Consider the following 16,653-nt stretch of genomic DNA (forward strand, 5'->3'; position numbering starts at 1 on the left):
CAGTTTCATATGTGTGTGTGCGTGTGTGTGAATGAAATGTATCACAAGTGGTATAACAGATACATCATAAATTATTAAGAATCAGCACATTAGAAAAGAAAATCCACTTCATCCCTTTACCCATAACATATTGAAACCACTCACTATTTTCTCCGAGAAAAATGACAATATGATACAGGCTGATTGAGAAAATGAGAGCATTTAAGGGTAAGGGTAGCTACAGAAATTAAGTGGGGGAATGGCGTAACCACTCATCTGTGGCTAATGGGGTAGCCACACATCTATGGCCATTGGGGTAACCACACATATCCACCGGTGCGGCTGATTACAGAGGAGGGTTGTCGTGTTTATCTGTTACTGTATGTTATAGTTGTTAGCCTCATCTCATTTTGATTGGAGAAGAGTCTCTTTGTGTGCCAATTAATTAGGTAAATTCATCACAAATTGTTTAATTATCTGGCAAGGAGACACAATACCCAACCATCATGATTGGTCTATATGACAGAGATCTTTTTGACGAACACCTCCACTCAGCTTAAAGAAAAAAAATCATGTTCCATCTGGGAGATCCTAATTTAAAGTCATGTCTGGGAGCTGCCATGTTGTAAAACTGTGATGTCCCATTGCCACCAGGATCTCAACCCTTTCAATTTTTCTTTGTCCGTCCCCCCCCCCCCCCGGCCATATTTTCCAGCTAGCATATTCATAGTGTTGACACTTTAACCAATGCACCATTAGGTCATATTATGCACTTCAATTTTCGAGTGACAGCAATTTTAACAATCTCCATTACAGAAAATTTTAAAAAAACGTTTAAAATTAATATAAAACATTTACAACTAAAGCAAACGTGATGTCGCATTTTAGACTTGATCAAGTCTTCAGCCTCGAGTGTGAAGAAACATTAAAATGTGTGATATCTCCCAAATGGAGAAATGTTTTTATTAGCTGTTCTGGTAAGTTGTTCATGGCAGTTATGTTTATCAAATAAACTGATAATGATCGGTTTCTTCCTTTCCATAATCCTGCCTTATTCCTATTCCTCTGGTAATATGGAATAAGAAACTGTTGAATATAGCATGGTGTATTAAAATCACACTTGGGCAACTTGTGAGATGTGGACCCCATGCTACACTGACGAACATTTACTGCGGTCCGCGAGAACGTCTAGCAAAGCCTATTTATGTGAGCCCCCAGGACAGTATGGCAAAGGAAACCATGGAATACAAGGGCGTAGGAACCGGGGGGCTGGGGGCGCCAGCCCCCCAGTGAAAAATGTGGAGGGGCGGAAGTATCATTCCGCCCCCCCGCTTCGCAAGTCAGAAAACCCCTTTTTCATTTCCAAATGAGAAAAAAAATCTCATTTGGAGCACCAAATTGCATCTAAGGCCTGGTGAAAATACAAAATTAAGTTTACAAAATGGAGTGGGTGTTGAAGTGTGCTATATTGCACCAAATTGCATCTGAGGCTACCTGGAAATGCAAAAAATTCAAAAGGGGAGGGGGACACCCCCTCCCCTTAGACCCCTCCCCCAGGCCGGCCATCAGTCTTCAGCCCCCCCACTCAAAAGTACCTTCCTACGCCACTGATGGAATATATATATATGCCTTCTTTGGGGGCTCAAGTTTGATATAGAGTGCCTAATTGTGATAGGATATTTCAACATCAGCTCAACAATGCACCTGTAGAACGATATCTTATATTTGAACTAATGCAATATTCTCAATTCACTGTTTCACTGTTGTGGCCCGCAGATTGGGTACAAGATTTGACTTTGGCACGCAAGATCCATTTTGTGCTAATCCCCTGGTCAAAATTAAGTGAAAGTGAGGATTAAAGCTCATCAAACACTAACCCCCCCCCCCCCAAAAAAAAAAAAACAATTTTCAGAGAAATAAGTTTTCTTTCAGCAGCTTTTATATTTGTGCAAAAAGATAATTTTCTTTACTTGATTGTGCATTTATAAGAAAAAACAGTCACTTACTCACTTAAAAACAAACAGGTTTTAACCACAAACAATCATCATGGAATATCTCTAAATTTGTATACTGTAGTCACGCAAGTACTTTAGTAAACTGCAAAAGAGATTATCTTAGTGCAAGATAGTAGAATGTACTTATGACTTCCAAGATGAGCTACCAAACTTTGTAAAACTAAGTATATTGTATTAATTAATTAATTATTAATCAATAATAGAACAATCCAATAACGGAACCCATCAGATTTGGTCAAATAAAGACACAATCCAAGATAGATCATTTAGAGGATATTCTGTGATACAATATGCATCAAGAATTCAAGATACATGAATCTTTCAATCTATTGGTTGTTGCGTCTACTCTTTAGTTAAATGTCATTAATTTGCAAGAACACTGACGGATGTAAAAAGCATTCATCAGGTTGGATAGCTGGTTAACGATTTCTGTTAAATACAAATAACATCTTTGTTTTTATCGTACAATACTCTAACAAGTAAACTCAATTTGATGATGATACATTCCTGACAATAATGACAAAAGTTGATTTTTTTTGGGGGGGGGGGGGGATTTCTTTCTTTCCTCTTAGCATTTTGGATTAAATTCATTCCCTTTAACTGTTTAAAGAAACTGATTTTTAATCGAAACCAAACAATCCCTCACATCAATTATCATGAAAAAAAGGGGGAAACTGGACTAGAGCAGCAGTATCACCCATATGAGCCATGCATGGTCTTTCCATCACAAACAAAAAAACAAGATATAACACACAGATTGAAGAAGCAACAATTAAATCCTCAAATATAGAAGAGAAAACACACAAAACGAAAAGTAGCTGGAAAATTACAGAAAAAAAACCCAAAGAGAATTGTTAATACTGAGCATGTATTCAGAATATTGGTTTGCTAAATTTAATAAGCTATTACTCTTGAAAAAAAAACCAAGAAAGTTGTGAGGATAACAATTAATTGAAGGCACTGTGCGACCATGTAGACTATCATACAGGAATAGATATATAGAGATAATGCTAGTTCCTACATTCAAACTTTCACTTCTTCTTCTTCTTCTTTTATTTCTCATTTATTAACAACTTCATTCTTTACAGATGTGCGGTCAGCATTTCTTCCTCTGCAAATATTACCCTTGGCTCCCCCCTCCCCCATCCTTGGCTCCCCCTCCCCCATCCTTTCTTACTGTTGAGACTTTCAACCTGAAATGAGACAAAGGAAAAGAAAGAAAGAAAATATTAGATCACAAAATGTCTTGAGGATCAGTTAAACTCCTGCTTCAACTCTTTGCTATTATTTATTTTTTGACAACACCTCCCTAATCCACCCCCGAACCACTGTCCACCCTGCTTGTTGGTTCATCAATAGATTGATATTATATTTCTGTTCAATATGTTACAATCTGGTGTTACCATGTACTTAACAGTACTTAGTTATTAAAGAGTGAGCATGAAATCATATATCTGTTGCTAAAAATCCTCCAAAATACCACAATAGACAGAGCTACTTTTGAAATAAACCTTTTGCAAATGAAAAAAAAAAGAAAAGAAAAAAAGACTCCATTTGGGCATGTGGGACACACAGCTTCCTATAATGGATTAAATTCTTAATAATTTGGCAATATTAAGGAGTATTAAACCCAATGCCTGCAGTTACCACATAGGATTTAATAGTTAGATTAAGAGGTACACAATGACGTGAATAGGATGTGGGTTGACAAAGAATGATGCATGTCGCTAAAGCCCTGACTTAAATCAAAATATGCCAGTAGATGGCATGTCATGAATCAAATTACCATATTTGATATCCCAGCACATTAACAGTGTAAGATAAGGTATATCTATCTATATATTGCCACTAATACAATTTGCATCCCTCGCAATACCATTTCAGCTCATTGCCTTTAATACGTTGCCTTGATTGCATAGGCAATTGTTTGTACTAGAGGACATTGCCTTTATACATTGTATGAGAACATTTAATATAAATAATATACATACAATTCTGTACATTACTAAGTATGGGAGAAGTTCATGCACATTTTACAGTGTTTGAGAACATTTAATGTAAATAATCTACGTATATTTCTCATCTTTCATAACAAGATGGGTCTGTTCATACTTTACTGTGCATGGGAGAAGTTCATCCACATTTTACAGTGTATGAGAACATTCTTGTCTTTTCCTTCCCATGTTCATATTTTAAATTTAATTTTTATTTTTTAAGGTTCCAACATTTCAATATATTGCTACCTATTCAAAAGTATTAAACTAAGCTGATTTAAAGATCCATTCATGATCTTATGGTTAGTTTTCTAGCACATTTTGAGACAATACTGCTGAAGTTTATTGATAACTCATTATAACAACAGAAACCAAACAGTTAAAATTCAGATATATTTATTGACATATGTATGTCTCTTGTATGGCAAGTATTCAACTCAATTCCTAATTTGGATCGAATCGGGATGGTAACCACGGCAACAGTTAATTAAATTGAGTTCTGAACTTTCCGTAACCATAGTAGCAAAGCCCACGCTGGCAATATTGATCCACGTATGAACAGAGCAACAATCAAACTGTTTGTATGGCGGTGGGCAAGGACTGGGAAGTGACACTAAGGGCAAGGTCTCATGTACGGAACAGTGAACGGCAACGTTGTACTATCAGTTTAATATCTTACGGTTTCATGTTGCACAAGTGGGATTTATGATGGCTGAGGTTCAATCGCTGAGCACATAACTGAAAATTTTAGGTCAAAGCCACATCCTCATACATATCTAGCATAATTTTGTATTGTGAAGATATAATAATAATAATAAGTAATATTTATATAGCGCATAATCAGCAAAGCTGCTCAAAGCGCTTTACAAATGTAAAAACTTAAAACAAATAGTAACAAAAACCAAAATATTCAATATATAGAACCAATAAGGCAAAAAATGTAACAGCCAAAAGCAACAATATAAAAAAAAAAATAAGTATGAGAAACTATAGTACAGTAAGACAAATATTGTAAAAGCCTTAACAGATAGTAATAAACACCCAATACTAAACGATAAAATATAGAACCCTAAACGTATTAAAGATATGGTAAGATTTCTTAAGTTTGTGATATTTTGTAAATATATGTGGCAACAACGACAATAACATAGCAATTTCAATACCTACAGAGGAATATCTGACACTTAAAGCAAAGATTCCAAATTTATCAGGTTTCAAGGTTAAATCAACAAGATCATATCATAGCCAAAGTAAAGCATTTGAAGAACGATGATTTGCACAGATGATATCAGAGACTACCATTTCCTGTGTTCCTGTGTTGGGTTAAAACCAATAGTAACTCACTATTGAATTGAATTTTTGTAAAGATGGTTACATTACAACTACATCTTTAGATTCCAGGACATCCACTTCAGGGTTGGCCAAATTGCTTACAGGGACTCAATCAATTTGAAAGGCAAATGAACGTGCAGTCTAAGCATTGCAGACCTTCACCCAGGTGTATAAATGGGGGGGACCTACATGGAAACTTGGAAATATTTTAGGGTTTACCTGCCCCGGTTTGTGGCTGCACCATATGGGAGTTACCGACTTTATTTGACACTTCAATGTAACACACTCTAGTTCTCTGGGAGGGAAAGCTTTGAATTGGGAATACTTGGGAGTGTAGACCATGCGACCAGTTCCACATGACCAGGAGCTAATTGTTGTGTTAAAGTTTTGCCTTGATACAAAACTTGTTAACCAACAAGTAAAATTCAGTTCCTGATGAGGTTATATTATAATGCCAGACACAGCTGAGGAAAATACATATGATTGAAAATGTTCAAATTTTCAACGAAAAGATGCTCAATTTAATACATGGGTCAAGTTCATCCAACCTTTAGCATTTAGATTTATCTGTTTGGAAATTTACACACTGTTATCTATTATCCCTTACAATGAATAAATGCACAAAATGTCCTGTGCCATCAAACGTCTATCATTTGCTTTCAATTTCTTGTGTGACTATTACATCGTATACCTAACTGTAAGAATAAATTATAAAACTATAGATCATAATTATGTTGCTGAGCGTTACAGTACTCATTTTCCTAATATTCTCTGTCATAATGAACTAGAAATTGAAGGCGCGTTACATGCAATGTTTCCCTCTTTCAGACAAGAAGACATTTTCTTTTGAAAACACAGCTATTCAGGGAATCTTACCAAACATACAGAAAAACCAGCAATTTTTTTTTTTTTTTGAAGATTCAAGTAGGCCTATAATAAATCCACTTACCGGTCTGTGACACCTACCAGTACATGTATGATGTATAAAGTAAAAAAAAGCGTGGGACTTTTCCCCAACTGAATTTTTTTTTTCCACATGAACACAATCTATATATATATATATATACCCTTGTGTTCATAAAATGCCTCTGATGCAAGCTCCTTAAGTGCTATATGACGTACCGTCTTCCTCCACCTGACTTGACTATATGTTGTTTACACCATCACATTACAAACATACAATGTCTGCCAATGCACGCATACTGTATCATACATGCATTCATGATCACAGGAATTGTCTCACTGAAATCAAAGCGTTTTTGATGTCAAGGTTTTGGATTTTAAATGAATTAACATTACTTTCTATTCACTACATATAATGAATAGAAGAGATGAAAGAATGCCCAAGAATGCCCAAGTTTCAAACGAAAGCAATGGAATTAGATCTGTATTAGAGAAAAATAATGCAGTCCTCTGCAAATTAACAGAGAGATATTAAATTCAGGCAGGTCTCACTAGCCTCACATGATGTCAAGAACCTGTGGCCTATACCCATCATAACACACAGGCTACATACTTTGGTTACATTACTAATAAACAGTACAATGATTTCACTAAAATCCCTTTTCATGTTAGTAACGATAGGGCATCCATCATCATACACTTTATCACTACTGGATGCTGGATACTTGGAAGCTCTTGTCTGTGGTGATAAATAAATCAGAACACCCTCACCGTCACAGATCTGTTCACTTCATTTCTACATATTTCAGCCATTCTTGCCAACTAATGCTCAGCGTATCAACATCTAAGATTACATATTTATAAATGTTAAATCTAGCATATAAATTCATACTGCTGTTGAATATGAATTTCAGGTGATGCTGTACAGTCTAATTTGTTTCCTTTTCATAGCACCTCAAATTTTAATTAATGGGAGAGGATGGGTGCAGGGGAGGGGGGAAGGGTGTTCTTTCTCTCATGTCCATTCTCCTCCCCCATCACTAGAACTAAATAGAAATGTCTTTAATACCACAACTGCTCATTGGGAATGCTCAAAGTAATAATACGTGTGCTAGCAAATGCTGCCACAACTGAAATTATTCCGCAACTTGAAAATTTGACAAGAAGCTAACTTCAATTATTTCCTGCAGATCTGCATAAATTGAAGGTATTATCAAGAGCATTCAGCGCTGGTTATAACGCATCACCACCCTCATTCCAAAGGTAGCTTTTGAAATTCCTTGTCTTCTTCCAAGTAAACTGCTTACTTAAGACTAGAAGCTGTACACAAAACATATTATAATTAACTGGAGGGCAGAACAAAACACTGTACTAGTCAAATGACACAGTCAGTCATGACAAAGAACAGCCTTGAAGCAACCAACAAAACACACTGGCAACATAGTTGTGCCTGCTGTTAATGTTACTGCAACCCATAGCAAAGTCAGAAATATGGGAGATTTTTTAACAGGAATCATCCCCTGAGAATGAATTCTTATGTTAGCACATGTATGTGGTCTTACTGTAAAGAAGCTGAATAAGGGGTTAATCAATGGTCTAGCGTGCGTTACTCACAGGATTAATGCACGATCGGGGGATAATGCAAGCGATGCACGAGGGCGGAGCCCGAGTGCATCCAGCGATAGCATTAACACCCAGAGTGCATTAATCATGTGAGTAACGCACGCTAGACCGATGATTAACCCTGTTCATTCATACACTACCATTTGTGTGGGGGAAAAATCATAAAACAAAACATTTTTGGTTACATATAACCAAAGATTTATTAAAATGATGCCCCGTAATTTTACCGTGCGTTACTCACAGGATTAACCATGGTCAGCTGACCTGAATGGACCAATAGGACTTAGGAATCTTTACTAAGTATGAATGAATATAAGCTTATTCAGGGCGTAAGGGTTTACAGTACGTACATATTCTCTACGTTAAGTGATCAAAAGAACCCGTTAAAGATTAAAGATCGACTCTGCCATAATCTGAATAAGCAAATGAGGCGAGTGCCGAGGGGTATTCAAGGCCAAGTGTTCCCAAGGACAAGGGGCTCTCAAGTTCAATGGGACCATAAGGTCAAGGGGACCCAAAGGTCAAGGGGCCTCTGTGACCACTTCCAGGCAAGACATACAAACTTTCCTTAAATAAATTGGATAGGCCTGAATAAAGGGAGAGGGGCATTTGTGCATGTGGCTCTTTGGACCCCGGGAGGGTAACTCTGGCACTACCATACAGAGTAGGCTGAGGATAGATAATGTACTACCTGGAAGGGTTAATCTGGTTTTTAACTCTATCATCATTACAATACTAGGAACAAAGAAATTGAAACAAAAGCTTCAAAAGTTTGCCAAAGAAAGATCATAAACTATTACATATAATTTTGGTGGACGTTAGTTTCAGTAAATTAATGTTAACTTATTTAAATATAAATATCTCTTATTGAGAGTTATACTAATGCTTGGTACCACATCCAACTCTAAAATTAATCTATATCCAGTTATATATGAATATTACACAGCTTTTAACTGAATGATCTACTCTACAACCCACACCCAAGCTGCATTTCTTCCAAATTACTTGATACTCGAATACCACACAAAGGGACTAGTTAGTGTGACAAGTTAAGCTGCCATACTTGGTTTCAAATTTTTTCAAACAATTTTTTTTTCTTCACACAATGAAGGAATGAGTTTTAGAAAAATAAGTTTAAATAAAAAAAAAATCCTGGTAATTCAAAGTTATTTCAGTAACAAAGGAAATAAATAAAACTAAATTTGGGGGGTTTCTCCTTTTGTGTTTTTGTTACTTTTACTGTCTGCTGTTCTTTTCATCATCATAACAATTTAGCCTCCATTTTAATATAGTCTTTACATATCTGGATGACTGCATTGACGTAATTAAATACTGACTGGGTGTCTATAGAAACTTTGGCAATGAAGACAGGGCATTTAATTTTCAAGATAATTAATTGTGGACTGAATAGCTTTAGGCTGTCTTCTTGATTGTGAACTAACCATTGGAAAAAAATATTATAAAAAACCTGTTATGGGGTATTATTGTACAACGCAAATCAAAAATTGGATTAGGTGCCATAAAATAAGATATAAACTGCAAAGGTTTGCAAATGGCAAAATACAGCATATGATTAAATCCACAGTACACAAAAGTTTGTGCACTGCATGAAAAAGAGTTTATAACATGATACTGAGCAGTAATCAATTGATTGTAACTACACAGAGCTATAGTAAGGGTGAGACAGTTGTGACCAAACACAAGATACATCATGTTGGTTTAAGACACACACTACGCCATTCATAACAAGCATAAACATGTTACATGGCAATATTGATCAGCGGTGGATACAAGCAGACAACAGTATCTTCCTAACTGGCGCCCAGATGTTTCATAAACTAATAGGCTAGGGCGCCACTTTCTTCATCCTAGATGCATCCAGCTAACTCCCCATGTACAGTATAGTATATGCTGATTACCTAGTGCAATGATTTAAAATCACACACTTTTAGGATACAATTCTTTCTGTTAACTCACACATCAATTTTTTCACTTGGAAACTGTTCATATCTTGTGTTTTATTTTAACCTGTCTAGTCTTGCACTGATAGCTGTAGCAGCACCCTGTTACAAATATGTCATAACGACAAGCACCACAGGCTCACACAACTCCTAAGACTTCAAGGATAGCAGTATCTGCTAAACTAGTTTACTTGTTATGAAACATATGCAGATCCCCTGATTTACGCCAACTTACAGAGATATGTATGCTGAGAAACACTTTTGCTGTCCTTCAATACTGTGATTTTTGCAACAAGTTTTCATACCCATCAATGCCTAGGTTACATGTGGGTGACATATGCCTTTTCAAATTAGATTTTCAATGCATAAAACAAAAAGGGTCGCTATTTCTGAGCATAGCTGTAGGGGGTCAATAGATTTGGGAGCACTATGTTGCAATAAAGATGGCAAGGAAAGATTTTGGACAAAAAATAGGCAGTCTCAGCAAGACGTGTACATAGTGGTCACATCTCAGAGCTGCAGTGAGGTTACTTCCCCAAGCCTAGTGTTTACAAGAAGACTAGCTAACTTTGTAGCCAAAAGCAGTAGAGTCAGTCCTTGCTGCTTTAATATGCTCTTTGGGAATTGGTCAGGAAAATGTAGGTGCAGCCTGCAAATCAATGATCCTGTGACATGTTTTAGGTAGTTCATCACAATTTTTTTGAAGATAAAAGTTTAAATTTCGTATTGCACTGATACATCATTCTCCAATGTGCATTACATAACAGAATGTTATACGCCTGGCAATAATTTGGAAAGTGAGTAAAATGCATTTTGGGACGAAGAGAATCATATACACCAGGGTTGTCCAACCTTTTGCAGAGGAGGGCCACATGGAATGATTATGATGAAGGAGGGGGCCGCATGAACCCCATGCTCGATTTTTCGATTTTTTTTGCCCGAAGCCCAAGGCAACAAAATGTGAGCACTGCGCGCGGAGCGCACTGGTTTATTTTCCTTCCTGATAGAACAGATGAATAAAGTCCAGCCGCCCCCCCCCCCCTCCGCTGAGAGAGTGTCACACAAACTGACCTGTATGTAGTTTTTTGGACCCAGAAGGTTCAAATGATTGATTATATAGCTTCAAATTGTTATCAATAAATCGGCTCACTAAAATTTCACACCGTAGAGCATCTCTGGTGGGCCGGACGCAACCCTGCGGCGGGCCGGACTGTGGCCCGCGGGTCGTAGGTTGGACAACCCTGATATACACCCTCACCAAAGAGCACTTAGTTTTTTATAATAAAAAGGGTTGTAGCCCAATATGTGACAGTCTTTTCAGCAGGTCTTTCTTGTGGTACAAAATCTTGATAGTCTGAACAAGTCCCTGCCCCTATGGTCAGGGTACATAACCTATATTCTTTTATATCGGTAAATCTTGATACTCTGTACAAGCTCTGCCCCTATGGTCAGGGTACATAACCTATATGATTATATATCGGTCAATCTTGATAGTCTGAACAAGCTCTGCCAGCATGGTCGGGGTATATTACCTATATTCTTTTATATCGGTAAATCTTGATAGTCTGAACAAGTCCCTGCCCCTATGGTCAGGGTATATAACCTATATGATTATATATTGGTAAATCTTGATAGTCTGAACAAGTCCCTGCCCCTATGGTCATGGTACATAACCTATATTCTTTTATATCGGTAAATCTTGATAGTCTGTACAAGCTCTGCCCCTATGGTCAGGGTACATAACCTATATGATTATATATCGGTCAATCTTGATAGTCTGAACAAGCTCTGCCAGCATGGTCAGGGTACATAACTTATATTCTTTTATATCGAACAATCTTGATAGTCTGAACAAGCCCCTGCCCCTATGGTCAGGGTACATAACCTATATGATTATATATCGGTCAATCTTGATAGTCTGAACAAGCTCTGCCCCTATGGTCAGGGTACATAACCTATATGCTTATATATCGGTCAATCTTGATAGTCTGAACAAGCTCTGCCAGCATGGTCAGGGTACATAACCTATATTCTTTTATATCGGTCAATCTTGATAGTCTGAACAAGCCCTGCCCCTATGGTCAGGGTACATAACCTATATGATTATATATTGGTAAATCTTGAGAGTCTGAACAAGCCCTGCCCCTATGGTCAGGGTACATAACCTATATGATTATATATTGGTAAATCTTGATAGTCTGAACAAGCCCTGCCCCTATGGTCAGGGTACATAACCTATATGATTATATATTGGTAAATCTTGAGAGTCTGAACAAGCCCTGCCCCTATGGTCAGGGTACATAACCTATATGATTATATATTGGTAAATCTTGATAGTCTGAACAAGCCCCTGCCCCTATGGTCAGGGTACATAACCTATATGATTATATATTGGTAAATCTTGATAGTCTGAACAAGCCCTGCCCCTATGGTCAGGGTACATAACCTATATGATTATATATTGGTAAATCTTGATAGTCTGAACAAGCTCTGCCCCTATGGTCAGGGTACATAACCTATATTCTTTTATATCGGTCAATCTTGATAGTCTGAACAAGCCCTGTCACTATGGTCAGGGTACATAACCTATATGATTATATATTGGTAAATCTTGATAGTCTGAACAAGCCCTGTCACTATGGTCAGGGTACATAACCTATATGATTATATATTGGTAAATCTTGATAGTCTGAACAAGCCCCTGTCACTATGGTCAGGGTATAACCGTACATGCAAAATACAGTTTTTCACAGAAAGTGGCTACTAGACCTCGAAAATCTAAATTTTCCCCCTGATTATGATACCAAAAACAGATAATAACTCACATAGCATTGCTGTGTTTCATAGATAATGATCCACATTGACACAGTGACTTTGAGGCACTCCGTTCTTCTGCAGACTACAGGTGCATTTCCCAAATTCCGAATACACGCTATGTATGTTCACCCACATAGAGAAGACATCCCTGAAGGCCTTGTCATTCAAGGCATTGCTAGAGAAGACACCCCCCTCTGTCGCAATGGCCAGTCTGGTGTAGCGGTTATCAATCTGTTGTACGTACTGATGAGTCTCCTTGTCACCCTTAAATTCATCGGCAGGTAACCCGGCTAATTTATCCGTGAAGACTCTTGTTTCATCATAACCTTCAAGAAAGAAGTGAAAGAAGAACACCCCCACAAATTAACTAATTAAGTGATTTCTTTTAAGTACACGTAAAATATCTGTTGTCAGGATGCCAAGTTATTTTTATATCGCCATTGTGATCAAGTTCCATGACAGATGTTCTTTAGTGTGGAATGTCACATCCACTGTGTATATTAACGGCATAATAAGGTATCATGTCCAAAATAGAAGCTGCAGCTTGCTGCCAAATCCGCTGCAGCAGGGCTGAATCAACATATCAAACACATAGAGATTATATCTGCAGACCAGCAGTCAGAACTGTACAACTGCACATATCACAAAAGATGACATCCTCAGCAGCCTGGCTGCAATATATGCTGCAGCCCCCTCAGCATACTACGTTTGACACAGTTTCCTACCACTGGCAGCGACTACTGTGATTAATAGAGATTATATCTGCAGACCAGCAGTTAGAACTGTACAACTGCATATCACAAAAGATGACATCCTAAGCAGCCTGGCTGGGATATATGCTGCAGCCCCCTCAGCATTCTATGTTTGACACGGTTCCTACCACTGACAGCGACTACTGTGATTAATAGAGATTATATCTGCAGACTAGCAGTCAGAACTGTACAACTGCAGAACACAAAAGATGACATCCTAAGCAGCCTGACTGGGATATATGCTGCAGCCCCCACAGCATACTACTTTTGACACAGTGCCTATAAAATGCCTAGGTCCAGCCAACACTGCATTCAATAATTCTGGCCGAAGTTGTTACCATTAAAAAGATGGATACAACTTATACTTCACAAGTAAACAAGGAATATGATCTAAGAACCCTGGTGTATAGTAGTAATTTCCATTGAATTCCTCATTTTTACTGTTTTTCTTGTACCTTATTCCAAAACTATTGTTTTTATACTTGTTTGTTCATTTGTTGTTCTTTTTCATTTTCTCAATTTAAAATCCATATCTTTTAACCTTCACAAATTGAACACAAAGTCATCAATAAAACAATTTTCCGTTTGATATATATCCTGCAATTCGGAGTTCAATGACAGCTAAGTTTTGTTTTGTTCCCGGCAACTCTACTTAAGAATCGTCAAAGCAAGGTCTTATACAACTATAGTTGGTAAAATCCTACACCGCCACCACCAAATCCGTTTTTAAATTTAATTCTTGAATTTTTTTACCCAAACAATTCCTGTGTCACAAATTGATCTTGAGGGTTCTTACCGAAGAGTCCGTCGTCTTTGTGTGCGTATTTCTCGACGAGTGTGATTGAATCGCCCACGAGCACTGAGAATGTGATGCCGATATCATTCATCGCCTTCTGGACACGTCTGGATCCAGCCTGCGAAGAAACGTACCGGAGAAATCAAAGGTTTTGAAGATCCTCTGTGCTGCCACGATATATATGAACTTGCTAATTTACATGCAGCGAATACTTAAAGAATCACCCGACCTTGTGTCAGCAACACCAATGGGTAAATGACTCACTTTAACTCAAAAGTTTGGATGTTTAACAACCTGGATGAAATACTCCATGATAGAACAGACTAAAGATGTGTTAAATTTTTATCTTTTACCTTTTTCCTTTATATTCTTTTACTTGCCTTCTTTCCCCTCCCCCCTTTTTTTTTCGAGGCGGGGGCTGGCAATGACTGTATAGATTTGAGAGCATTTATCATTATGTATAAAGCAAGGAATCAAATAGAAACACCACCCCAAATGAAGAAATAGTCAGGGGCTTAAGAAGGGAAAGAATGGGGTGCTTCTGCTAACAACTGTCTATAAAGCCAAGATAATTCTGTGGGTAAAAACCATGCCTGTGTAAAGGCTTTCACTTATATTTTAACATTATCTTACTTAAAACACCCACACCAAAAAAAAATTGTCTTATTTAATAAATAAATAATTTGTTTGAGGTTCTCTGTAGGTTGAGTTGAAATGAAATTGTGGAGTGGAAAGTTTTTGAAAAATAAACTGTTGCTTTAAAAAGTCATACAAAAGTCATTTCAGTTCAGTTTTGTTGTTTTTTATTCTCTATGTATCCTCCAAATGGAGGAATAAGAGACGCAAAATGCAACTACGACAAGAAAGAGGTAATGCAATAAGGTTATACACAGATGGTAGTCACAGGAGAGAAACACGACATACAGGACAGCAGAAAATAGTACAAGACTACAGAGAGCAGTACTTACTGAAATACTAACAACTATCATTTAGCAATACTTTACCAGAATCTATATATGTATATACATATCAGCGTCCATTGCCTAGTGGATAGGATGTCTGCATATAAAGCGGGCGGCCCGGATCCCGGAGGAGGCTGTATCGAACAATACTAGTTCTGTTTTTGGTGACATACTTTGCCTTATACTCTATAGAGATCAAACATGATTCTAACCAACTAGAAGTCATTTTTTATTCCTAGAGCCGGATCTCGAAAGAGATACTTTGAACACTTTTGTGAATGAAATGGAGGTAAACGACAAAGGTAAATTAATCTATATAATTGAAACGTAATGAGTAAGAAAATCCAGAACAGTGAAAAAACTTATATATAAAATAATATATATATATAAAATATATATATATAATTATATATATATATATATATATAATTATATAATTATATATATATATATATAATTATATATATATAATTATATATATATATATATATATATATATATATATATATATATATATATATATATATATTATTTTATTATTTATTAATTTATATGAAATGATAAACTCACAGAACCAGACATCAGGGTACTCTCTGAGCACGACATCAAGATGACATGCTTGGGAACAGCGGCACGGAATGGATAATTCAGAGCAAATTTGACTGCAGCCCAGGCATCGCTCATCTCTTCACCATCGAATGGCATATCATTCAAGCCAAGGATGATACCCTGCAGAGTGCCGTAGAGTTCTCCATTAATGGTTTCGACATGAGGATCATTGCTGGTTCCGTTACCACCAAATCCAACCAAGCCAAATCTGTTTTCAGTCAAACCTGAAAGTAGAGTGATATCAGAAATTCAGTTAGGGTATAAAAGCTGCTATTTGTGTTGGATAGTAACTGCACCCCAAACCAAATACAATTTAGTAAAAAAAAAGGTTCTTCTATAATGGCACACTAATAATCTTCTCACTTATGAAAACAAAGAAACCTCTTCAATAATCCCTCTTATCCTTAGCCTACCACACTTTGAAAGCAGTTACAGCTAGCCTAGCCTAATTAACATATATGACTTGGAGTTTTATTTTATATCAATCTCCCGAATTGATAAGGATTATATCTGCCAGCTGATTACAACTTTCTTTTCATAAAAAGGAAATGTTGTATTTTAGCCGAACAAGGAGAAAACTTATGAGTGACACGTAAATAAATCCGTTCAGACAAGAAATTCAAATTAACCTACGTTACTGTAGTTACTTCTTTAAAAAAATTAATTAAACAATAACAAACGATACTTTTACAGAAGAGTAAAACAAGCCATAGTACTGGCTGATTAGACACAGGTTATATAACTTTCAAAAAGTATATAGTTTGATGACGTTAAGTGTAAATGGAAGGTACTGGTACTAGAGCAGCTCAGACTAGCCTCAACTTAATAAAACCATTACTATTCCTTTGAAAGATGACCTATGATACAATGAAATCAAAGACCCAAAGCATTATATAAAACCTTTTCAAAC

At 36.8% G+C, this 16,653-nt stretch overlaps 1 protein-coding gene across 1 annotated transcript in view; it reads right to left on the reverse strand.

Annotated features, from left to right (window-relative positions):
* Window positions 1-2,537: 2,537 nt before the first annotated feature.
* Window positions 2,538-16,653, reverse strand: part of LOC139973485 (uncharacterized) — a 60,955-nt gene continuing 46,839 nt past the window's right edge. The window contains exons 40-43 of the mRNA XM_071980214.1: window positions 15,705-15,967; window positions 14,173-14,290; window positions 12,633-12,950; window positions 2,538-3,187 (exon numbers count right to left, since the gene is read on the reverse strand). Of these exons, the coding sequence (XP_071836315.1) occupies window positions 12,649-12,950; window positions 14,173-14,290; window positions 15,705-15,967 (683 nt within the window). The 3' untranslated portion in view covers window positions 2,538-3,187; window positions 12,633-12,648. The remainder of the gene's footprint in view (window positions 3,188-12,632; window positions 12,951-14,172; window positions 14,291-15,704; window positions 15,968-16,653) is intronic.

Source organism: Apostichopus japonicus, chromosome 2 (assembly GCF_037975245.1).
Source record: "Apostichopus japonicus isolate 1M-3 chromosome 2, ASM3797524v1, whole genome shotgun sequence".
NCBI classification, from domain to species: domain Eukaryota; kingdom Metazoa; phylum Echinodermata; class Holothuroidea; order Aspidochirotida; family Stichopodidae; genus Apostichopus; species Apostichopus japonicus.